The sequence below is a fragment of the Sceloporus undulatus genome, chromosome 1, assembly GCF_019175285.1.
Source record: "Sceloporus undulatus isolate JIND9_A2432 ecotype Alabama chromosome 1, SceUnd_v1.1, whole genome shotgun sequence".
In the NCBI taxonomy this organism is placed as follows: domain Eukaryota; kingdom Metazoa; phylum Chordata; class Lepidosauria; order Squamata; family Phrynosomatidae; genus Sceloporus; species Sceloporus undulatus.
In genome coordinates this window covers 94510534-94522163 of record NC_056522.1, presented here as the reverse complement: position 1 = coordinate 94522163, position 11630 = coordinate 94510534, and the positions used below count along the sequence as shown (strand labels likewise).

The window sequence follows — 11630 nt, the reverse complement described above, 5'->3', positions numbered from 1 at the left end:
AAACCACAACCATATGTAGCTGTTTCTAAAAATGTTTTTTTTTCTTAAAAGGTTTTTTTAGTTTGTTAGCTGAAAAGAACAGGGAAAATGATAAGCTAGTTTTTTGCTATATGCTAACATTTACTTGTTTTTAGAGAAAAGAGCCATATGAAGACGATATTAATGCCCACATTTGGCATTGAAAATTATTTACATGCTGTTTTGTTCAAAACATATCTGTGTACTTGATGTAACAAAGAAAGGCAGATAGCTATTAATTTTGCACCTAAAGAATGTAAAGCAGTAGAAAAGCCTAACAGCTATGACTTGGAAGGAAAGATGAATGCAAATAAAACCCACTTTTGTCATAACGACAATAGCAACAACACCATTTTGGAGAGTATGTTTTCAGCTTCATAAATCTTCACGTTGGTCTTTTATCTGATTTCTCCCCTTAATTGTTATTTGGAACAGTGCCTTAGAAGAGACTGCTGCTGCCTCTCCTCTCTCAATTTGGAAAGTGTGGCAAAGCAGCTCTATTCAGCTTCAGAGCAGTGAACATAATTGGAGCCCCAGTTTGCAAGCATAAAAGGAGGCGCTGTGCCTTTGATTACAGCTACCACATCTCTATGGTGTTTATGTGAAGTGTTATTTCTATCTTCCCTGTCCACAATGTCAAATTAATAGTTAACAATGCTTTCCAAACGAGCATCAAGACTTTGACTACTTCTCCACTCTCCTCGATACGTAGCATGATGTCATGCTTGACTCCTGACTTTCAAAACTAGAGATTTTGTTCAAAAAAGAAGGAAAAAAAGAATACTGCAAATAGCAGCAGGAGAATACTGGAAGGCCAGTGGCCTGGAAAATTAAACAGAAGAGTTAGAAATGTTGTTTTCATACTGTATAGTGAGGGAATTTCAATCCCTTAAACTTTAAGTGAACAAATATTAATTCTCATGGTTTTACAATCAAGTGGTATTCTGAAGAATAAGTATCATATGCACACACTGGTGTTTCATTAAATGAAGGGTACCCAACCTTGAATACTCACATTTTATCAGACTTCAACTCCCAGAGGCTAATGGCCAAGAATCCCAGGAGTAGAGAATATAGGGGAATCCATGTCTGGGAACTGCTGATCTAGAGTTATTCCATTCTAACTTCCAGCTTTGGTCTTGGGAGTGAAACAGCCTTGGTTGGCTTACGCTGCAAGATGGTCAAGGCAAGTGGGAACATATTGTTTGTTTTGGAACTCTGATCAGTTTTTGATAGCATCAAGGTTTGGACTGGAAGGCAATGCTTATTCTGCCTCTAGTCAAGCCCTTTGAAGATTATTCCAAAAGCTACAGCTTCCACCTGTGGCTATTTTGGCTTACACTGTGGTGCAGTGTTCCATATTGTTCCATACATTCTTCACCAGATGCATGACACAGCTAGGAGAAGTTTTCATTTAAGTGTCTCTGTGGATTCACGCCCAATTTTACCTTTGATTGCTATGTTCCATTCCCAGAAAGGCTGTGGAAGGGAGACTCTTATGGCTCAGATGAGGGCAAATAAATTGACAAGATAGAGGTTCTGGTGGTTGGGCATTCTACATTTGGACAGAGGTGTTTTAGCCAGTTTGCCAGTTTTGACTTGTTTGCCAATTACACCCTAGTTTAAGGAAGCAAGTTTGATTTCTATTAGTCATGTCCAAGTTATATCCAGAGAGGACTACTACAGTGCTTTTTCATTTAAGCTTAATCTGTACAAGATTTAAAAAGGAAAAAACCTGAATTTTATGTAGAAAGAAATGTTTATGTATTTCTGTATCTAGTGAAAATGTGTGAGGAAGATGCTATAGTATTTGAAACTTAATCCTTTTGCATCTGGATGTTATTTTGCACATTAGTGGTTGACGTAGTTAGTCTCACTTCTTTTTTTTCAATGGAATCAAATGCCATGACTACTAAAAAAAGGGGTTTTCTAATTTTATGTTATTTATTGCTTTAGAAAGGAAGGGGGCAGAATTTCCTAACATGGCATAAATAACTTGGACACCCACAGTCAACATATGTAAACAAGGGGAATCTTAAATAAAACTACCGGAAATCAACATTCATAAATCATTCACAACTGAATGCTTTATAGTTTAAAAACAGTTACACCTGAGCATAAACATATATTACACAAAAATATACCCCACCCACATACCAAGGTCAAACAGTTCCACAAAATAAAGGAAAAGAAATTTGTCAAAACTGCTTTGATTGCAACAAAAATAGATCTTTGTAAAACCTTTTGTATCACAAAAGGAATGTTCCAAAAACATTAGTATCAATAAGATATATGAACACAAAAAATATTCCTTTAAAAAATAAGTACAAAAATAAGTTGCTTGCATCCTTTAGTTGCTATGGCTGGAATTTATTCATATAGGCCCTCTTCAGACAGGCCTTTGTGGTGCCCCCGTCATGTGCTAGGGGTTGGCCAAGGGCGCACTGCCCATACTGGCCTCACCCCTAGCACATGATGGGGCTGTCAAAATGGTGGCGCCCTGTACACATGGGCGCTGCCATTTTGACATAATGGATGCTTAGTGTCCGCACGTCCTGGCGTCATTGTGACACCGCAAGTGCGCCATTGGGGCACTGCAGCACCACAAATGTGCCGCAAGAAGAACCTGCTTTTTGCGGGTTCTTTTTGCTGCGCAAGGGAGCCGCGCGGTTTGTCCGCTGCGGCTCCCTTGCGCGGCAAAACAAGGCGCAGATAGACCACCCTTTTTGGGCGGTCTGTATCCCGCCATAGAGATTCAGTTGTATTATAGTTGTTTCTCATTTGTAATTTTCAAATGACATGAGACTGATATCCTAAGTATGTGTGCAGCAGGAAGATGAAAAGAGTCTATCTTGGGCTTCTTTTGTATAACACTCAAACTCCTTCATAGTTTTTAAACACTAAGTACAAAATGCTGCACTTAGAACACAGTTTTCTCAGTTAAATTGCTTTCCTTTAATTTCAAGACAACTTTAATCAAGAGACGCCCAGTTGCACTGCTTGTCTCCATAATGGTACTTCAGCTTTAATTATTCTATTCTTAGACCACTTCATTTCATTGGCTTGAACAGGTGCAGCAAAAATATGGACATTTCACTTGTTAGTTATCAAGCTATTTCCAAGTGCTTTATCTTTGACGGGGTGGTGGTGGTGGATTCCATAGGTAGCAAGATATTTCCAGGTGTTTTATCCTGGGTGGCAGGCGGGGGGGGGGGGGGAATGCCAAAGTCATAGCTAATGCTCTAATGTGTCTTGAATTTCAGTGGAACATTTAGTCCACATTCTTTTTAGCTCCATGGCCTCCCAACACCAAGATATATTTCTAGTAGTTGCAAGTAAATGTATGTATATAACAATACTTCATGTCATCAACCATGTCATACAATCATTTCACAACAAACAGTAACGCCATATTTTTCCACACTGATTTTATCTATGAAAACTGCATCCAAGAACCAAATGAATACTACGTGTTGGAAGAATCCAGCTGGAAGGCTTCATTTGATGTTCCACTTCCATTTGTGGTTTTTGCCGACCTTTTCTTTTTCTTCACCATCATATTTTTCTTATTTCCATCCTCAACAGCATTAGATGGGAAGTTGTCACAAGCCTTATATTCTTTTTCCTCCATTTGTATAGCTTTCTTCTTTGTTTTCCTTTTTGCACCTCTATGGCAGAAGTAGGATTAAAATTATTATTTCTCAGCCCACAGTTGTATGAATTGGGATTCTTTCTTAAGAAGTTGGCTTTTACAGTCAATTTCTATAGGTTACTAAGGGTTGTTCTCATTTTTCTGGGGCATGCTAACAATACAAGAGCACAAAAACTGTGTCTGAAGGAAACATGATTCTTAGAAAGAATATTTTGAAGCAAATGCATACTGTAAACTAGGATCTTTTAAAATGTGATGATTTCTCTTCTTAGAAGAAATCCAGGTAAGACAAAAATTTCCAGATTTTCAATGGAAGATATAAAGATTCCACAGATGCAATTCTGTCTGGCTGCCAAAACTCCTATACCAGACTAGCCAGTTATAGGTAGTGCAACATAGTGTGCATCTACACTGTACAAATAATGTAGTCCAACCCCACTTTAACTGCCATGGCTCCATTCTACAGAATCTTGGGATTTGTAGATTTGTTAGGCCCCAGCACTTTATGGCTGAGAAGGCGAAAACCTTTTAAAACTACAAATCCCAGGATTACATAGTATGGAGCTATAGCACTTATAGTAGTGTCAAACTGCATTACTGCTACACTGTAGATGCAACTTTAGAACATATCTACACTGCATATGTAGTTATAGCAGTTTGATACCACTTTAACTGTCCTGTCGCCATCCTTTGGAGTATTGAGATTTATAGTTTAATGAAGAGATACTTAGAACTGCCTGCCAGGTCAGAAGAGGGTACTGGAGCTTTCTGATAGATAAGTAATTCTAAGACTACAAATCCCAGGATTCCATAAAGAAACCATAAAGTAGTTTCAAAATTCGGAAGCTGCAGTTGGTTCAAAATATGGCTGCCAGACTGGTCACTGGTAGCTCCAGAGCCAGCCACATAACACCTGTACTAGCAGATCTGCACTGGCTGCCAATTCGCTTCCGGGCACAATACAAGGTGTTGGTTGTTACCTATAAAGCCCTAAATGGCTTGGGCCCAGAGTACTTGAAGGACCAACTCTCCCCATACAATCAGCCCCGCACTCTCAGATCTCGTGGGGAAAAACTTTTGAGTGTTCCCAAGACAAGATACGCAGTGACTGCGCAAAGGGCTTTTTCTGTGGTGGCCCCGCAGTCTTGGAACGCTCTCCCTGAGGAGCTCCGCTTAGCCCCCCTCCCTGGAGTCATTTAAGAGAAACCTTAAGACTCATTTATTTCGTCAAGCCTTCCCTCACATGTCCTGACTGTTTTGCTCCTGCATACTATTTATTGTATTTGTTTTATTATTTTGATTGATTAATGATGGATTTTAATGATATATAGTAGTATACGGTTTTTTTTTTATGAAGGACTTTAGCTGTTAATTTTGATTTTTAAACTGTGATTTTTATTGTATTATATTTGTAACCTGTATCGTATTGTATCTTATTCTGTTTGTAAACCGCCGTGATCATAGGAACGGCGGTATATAAATAAAATTTCAATCAATCAATCAATCAAAAATGTTACAGCTGTTCAATGTATTCAATCTTGTTTGTCCAGCCATTAAGAATTGTAGCTCTTTTGCATTTTCTCAGGAAGTGGAAGAAACATACCTAAGAGACAAACATCTTAGTTGGCATGGGGTCACTGATCACTTCAGGAAATAAAAACTTTAATTGATTGCGATGCTGAAATATAAGTGCTCATTGTTTATCAGGTCCTAGGTTTCTACCCCTCATCCCACTTTAGAATTTTTTTAAAAACCAAGGTTTGACGGTTGATTTCACTATATTCTTCCACCATGGATTCTGATTTTGTTTGGCCTAAACTCATGACCTGGATATTTTGTTGTAAGAAATATTGTTCTGATCATACAACTGTATCTCACATACTAGTTTCTGTAAAAGGTATCTGCAGAGCATATGACCCACAATTCTTCAAATGTTCAGAAATGAAGAAGGAAAAAACAACACCAGGGTTCTCTAGAACCTATAAAATGTCATAACACAATGTACCCCATGAAATAAACTATTTATTCTGCACAGTAGAAGCACTGCATTTTAATTTTCTTCTAAATCTTCTATTTATTTATTGAATCCTCTGAACCATTCTAGTATTTAGTGAAGGTAATTCTATAATCCTTTTCTGAAACCCACTGAGGCAGGGCAGACCTTTTTTTTTTTAAATTACCATGTAAAACATAAAAAACAGAAAGACTTTAGAAATCACAGAAACAATTTAAATAAAATAAAATTTAAAAGCCAGAAGATGTGAACTGACTCTCTTCCTAAATGCAGTGATTTTCTGTAGCAACTCTAGAAGGAGCATGTTCCAGAACTGGGGCATAGCACAGGAAAGAACCCCTTTGCCTGAGTCCAACAAGCAGAGTTCTGCAAATCAGGATGTCATTGAAAGGATTTCTCCTGCTCATTTTATTAACTGAGCAAGTGCAAATCCTTAGACAGTGGTCAGATAGTTGGGCTATTAGCCATTTCAAGCTTTTAAGGTTAGAAATAACATCTGGAACAGAACCCTAAAAACAAGTAGCATCTAATGCAGATTCTTCAGTACTGGACTCATGAGTAATTTAACATCTCTTTTTGTGGTGGCTCCAAATTCAGCTTGAAAAAGCTGGAGGAAGTGTGGTAGAAAAATCAAGGGTGGATTTGCCCTCTCCCCAGCAGTGGCAGATCCTCTGGTCAATTCATCAAATGCAGGAAGGGTGGTGCTAAAATCAAAGGTGGACCTGCCTCCTTAATGGTGGTGGATTTGCTGGTCACCACTGGCTAGGATGATTTGATCACAGTACCAAACACTCCATTAACAACTTAGCTTTTGCAGTTTGCACCAATGTACGTTTCTAGACTCCTTTCAAGGGCTGTTCCATGTAGAGCACACTGGAACAGTTTGAAGACAGTGTATGAAAGCTAAGCAGGGTCAGCCCTGGTTAATACTCAGATGGGAAGCCACCAGCAAATACCAAGTGCTGTAGGCTATATTTCAGAGGAAGGAACTGGCAAAACCACCTGTGAGTACCCTTGCCTAAGAAACCCCTGTGAAAGTCATGGGGTTGTCATAAGTAGACAGGTGACTTGAAGGCACGTGCACAGACAAGTTGAGAGCACCAATACTGTCATCTCCATGCAAGCAATGGAATAAAGCAGGACTACTTAAGGGAACTGGATGCTTACTGTGTGGCCAGGTAGTCTGTGTCATTCTCTGAAATAAATCTTTGGTCTCCTGACTTGTTGATGACTGCTGATATCTGCAAAAAAGGAAAACTTTAATCAATATAGTAGTAAGTGGGGGAAAGCAAAATAAAATGGGGTCAACACGTGTATAATGCAAAACCCACGGGCTTCCTGAATGAGGACAGAATATACCTCACTTCATACAGAAGATTTGTCACCCATGAAATTCTCACCGTATGCGGTTAAAAAGGAGGAAACAGTTTTATAGCTTTAAAAAACACTTGAAGTGTTCAGGTGTGTTCAAAACACATACACACAGAGAACTATGCATCTATGCTTTAGTGAGTTTTAAACAAGGATCACATTATCTGTATTTGTTTTCATGTATTTTGAGCAATGAAATAATGACCAATAGCAATTTTTTTGAGAGATTTACAAGCATTTTATATTTAAAAATATTCATTATATGCAGTGCCAAAATTTATTTTTGGTAAGTACAGTGGTGCCCCGGGATACGAAATGATCGCGTTACGAAATTTCCGGGGTACGAAAAAGTTAGATTGGAAAAAACTGTTCCGGGTTACGATGTTTTTTTCGGGTTACGAAATTTATTTCGGCGCGAAATTCAAACGCAAAGCACGGCTAGCGGCTTTCCAGCGCTAACGGAAAGCCTTTTCGGGTTGCGAAATTATCGGGTTACGAACGGAGCGGCGGAACGAATTAATTTCGTAACCCGAGGTAGCACTGTAAATCTATTTTCAAAAATTATACAACATAAAATTATTATACATCCCTCAGGAAATGATCAAAGTAATTCAGCACTTTGTGGACTCCTTCAATAATTCCATTTCAATCTATACACATCGTGCAAAGCTCTCATTTGGGTCCCATTGCTGCAGGAAATAGGGGTGGATGGATTACCAAGACATCTCAGATGTACCAGATCTCAGAATCGCATGGTTTTACATAGGTATCCAAAACACCTTTATTTCAGTTTCTGCATAAGATCATCTTTAACTGAGTGATCCCACAGTAGTAGAATTGGAAGATATAACAGTGTTAGTCTGTAGAATCAATATGTAGAGAGATCTTGTAGCACCCTTGAGACTAACTGAAAGAAATTGGCAGCATGAGCTTCCATAGACTTCAGTCTATTTCCTCAGATGCACTTGGTGGAGTGGAAGCCAGGCACAGACATATAAATGGCACTGGTATGTAAGGATGTCAATTCAAATTACAAATCTTTTGTGTATGGAAATGAAGTTGGCAGGTCCAGTTTTAACTATGGTTGTTAGAGCACAAAGACATAGGAAACTGGTCTTTGTGCATGGAGCCCACATACTTGGCATGGGATTAGAGTAATCTGCAAGAGACCCCCTGCTGTAGTCATTACCCTACTGAGTGTGTCCAGGTCAGGAAATACCATATGTACTTGACTATAAGTTGACCTCAGGTATAAGTCGAGGGCAGGTTTTGGGGGGCAAAATTATGGATTTTGATATGACCCTTGGATAAGTCAAGGGTGAAACTTGAGCACATGCAACAATGGATCTAATTTTGAAGCAAAGGAAAACAATGCCAAAGAACCTACAAAATTATGGCAAGCATAACTGTTTTGGCTCACACTAAAGGCTGGATGGAATAGAGAATAGAGAGAGGTCAATGCTCCCAGGGCAAATTGCTCTCTTGCCTTTCACCAGGAAATGGTTCCCTTTTTAATAATAGCTAAAATATTGAATTTTCATTCACCCGTGGATAAGTCGAACTAGGTTTTTGGGATCAATTTTTTTGACTAAAATTTCTAGACTTATACATGAGTATATACAGTAGACTTTTCTTCTCATGTTGCTTTGCTCTTCTCACAGGGGGAGAGAAATTCCAAGTACTGGACTGGAGTAGTTTTAGCCTTCTGTGGATGTAAAGAAATGAAGAAGATTCAGATTCTGTGGACCCATGACTTTCCCCAACATGCCCACGGAATGCCCCATTTTGTGCCCTAGCACTGTCTGGAGTACTACTTGCAGTATATTTATGCTTGCAGAACTTTTGTGTAGCATAGGTCCTTCTGGGCAGACTTCCTTCTCTGCTGGCAGAAGAGCATTTATACTATATCCTAGGGTATGTCAGTTTGCTTAAGGGCAAGTTTATGATTGTTCTCTGATCCATTTTCCTCTTCTCTTCCTGCTTTTTAAAAGTCCCTGGTGGCGCAGTGGTTAAATGCCTGTACTGCAGCCATTCACTCAAAACCACAAGGTTGCGAGTTCAAGACCAGCAAAAGGGCCCAAGCTCGACTCAGGCTTGCATCCTTCCGAGGTCGCTAAAATGAGTACCCAGACTGTTGGGGGCAAATTAGCTTACTTGCTAATTAGCTTACTTGCTGTTCACCGCTATGATCTTTGGAATAGCGATATATAAACAAAACAAATTATTATTATTATTATGGTTTTACTGACACTTCTTTAAAAATATTGTTATTATAAGCAGTCACCAGAGAATAAATACTGGAAAAACTATTCTTTTTGATACCAAAGGAAAGCAACTTGTTGAATTTAAATGATGCCAACCTATTACTAGAAGATAGAAGGGTTAGGTGAATATAGTGTTGGACTCAGGAGATCTGGTTTCAAGCTTTCAAGGTAGGAGATGTATACAATGAACACTTTTCATGTTTACTTTGTATTTTCTGAAATGGGATAGTACAGACCTTCTAGAAAATTGAAATTGTAAAACAGCCCCCACATGTTTGTAATAACAGGTTTCTTGTCATGCATAATATTCAGAAAGTAAAGGCACAGCATATTTCAAACCTGCCATTATTTTCTAATGTTCTTAGAGTAAACATAACAATTCAGAGTGCGCTCCTTCAGGAAAACTCAAGGATCTCCTGAATTTGTGTGTCATTGTCAAATAGCAGCTTCTCATGTGATGTCACAACTGCTTCATAAACTCCTCCAGGTTTCAAAAACTCCCCCAGCTTTCAGACTGCTTCTAGACTATCATGTGATGTGGAGGTGGGACAGCTGTCACAAGTCCTAAACTCCTTCAGGGCATGTGACATTCCTTGTGAATTTCTTTACAATATGGCCAGAATGCTGCACTTCTATCCTGATGTTCAGACAAATGATTACTCCTGCATGTTCATGAGAAAATAAAATGCTATCTACTTGATTCTGAATTTCACTGACAATTCAGGCAGCATCTGATATTTCCTGCTATCTAGTGTACTTTTCTTTAATTGATATATAAAGCCAGTTAATTTTTCAATCCAACTGCACACAGGGAGAAATTGCTCTTTTTAAAAATTCAGTTATTTCAGCTCTGTTCACTCAAATAAAATAAATGAACAAGGAAATGGTAGGCACAATTATCATTTTTCCATCAAGTTTGGCTGATGTTTACTGCAATTGCTTCAGTTAAATCTAATCCAGTATAATATTCCTTTTCAATAACAGTTGATTGTAGGTAAGGTGGGTATACAGTCACTCAGTATATTACTATGTAGTTGTGATTATAATTTTAGATACTGTAAGATGCCTTGAGTGAAGCATGGATGTGTCCTTTTTCCAGTGAGTTAATTAATGAATGTGCACTGCTCCAACCCAGAGATTCAATGTTTTTTGTTCTTAAAATGGAGAATAAAGAGCACAAGTGAATCATTGGGCCAGAATGTAAGCAAACTGCATTTTAGTTCAACAGATTTGTCAATTGCTAGTGTGATAAACCCAAGGCAGACTCAAAATGCTACACATGTGGGCCAGTCTGAGTATGGGCTGGCTGAATCTGGGAGGAACACTTGTTGCCTGCAGCTCAAAAATTGCCTCTTCCCTTTTTTAACTGCTAGACTGGTTCAGATGCATTTCAGATGCTTTCAGCCCTTCAAAGTCTTTTCAAGGTGACTCTTTACTTTACAAGCCCACAAAGTGGACCTAAATGATTAACTCTTTCCTCCCTGATGGGTTTGGTGGTATCCCATTTTCCACGCTGACCCCATGGGATTATGCTGCCAGAGGGAGATGGGGTAAAACCAATTTCCCTTACTACATGGGAGCCCACTACTTGATAGATGCTCCAGATATACCAGTTATCCAGCTGTAGCTTTATTCTGTCTCACCTAAAAAGCACCCAGCACCCCCTTTAATAAATAAAATAAATAAAACTTTTATTTATATCCCACTTTTCTGTTACAAGACAATCAAAGCGACTCACAACATATTAAAATCCACATTTACAAAATTATGTCCCAAATTCCCCCCCTTAAAACAGGATTAAACATGTACAATTAAAATATCTATTAAAGACACAATTAAAAAACACAATAAAAAATATAATAAGGACAGAGCGGTGGGCTAATACATGATGTGGGGGGCAGTCATTCTGTGGCCGGGCACTTTATTCAGGAAAGGCCTGCCAGAAGAGATCTGTCTGACGGATCTCATCTGGCAGACCGTTTCATAGTTTAGGAGCAATTGCAGAGAAGGCCCTCTGGGAGGTAGCAGTCTGGTTTTTAAAGGCTGCAATAGATTCCTCCCAGAGGACCTGGGAGGGTGCAGGACGGATTATATGGAAGCAGGCGATCCCTCAAATAGGTTGGACCCAAGCCATGTAGGGCTTTAAAGGTTATAACCAACACCTTATACTGTGCCCGGAAACTAATAGGCAGCCAGTGAAGAGATTTTAAGATGGGTGTAATTCGGTCACTCCTAGCTTTTCCGGCGACCAGCCTGGCTGCCATATTTTGCACTAGTTGAAGTTTCTGGACTAGGCACAAGGGTAGCCCCA

The 11630-nt window shown here is 39.0% G+C and overlaps 1 protein-coding gene across 1 annotated transcript in view; it reads right to left on the bottom strand.

Moving 5' to 3' along the window:
- Nucleotides 1-3390: 3390 nt before the first annotated feature.
- The window catches only part of AHI1 (Abelson helper integration site 1), a 131498-nt gene continuing 123258 nt past the window's right edge, over nucleotides 3391-11630 (bottom strand). The window contains exons 24-25 of the mRNA XM_042473989.1: nucleotides 6852-6925; nucleotides 3391-3686 (exon numbers count right to left, since the gene is read on the bottom strand). Coding sequence (XP_042329923.1) covers nucleotides 3485-3686; nucleotides 6852-6925 — 276 coding nt within the window. The 3' untranslated portion in view covers nucleotides 3391-3484. The remainder of the gene's footprint in view (nucleotides 3687-6851; nucleotides 6926-11630) is intronic.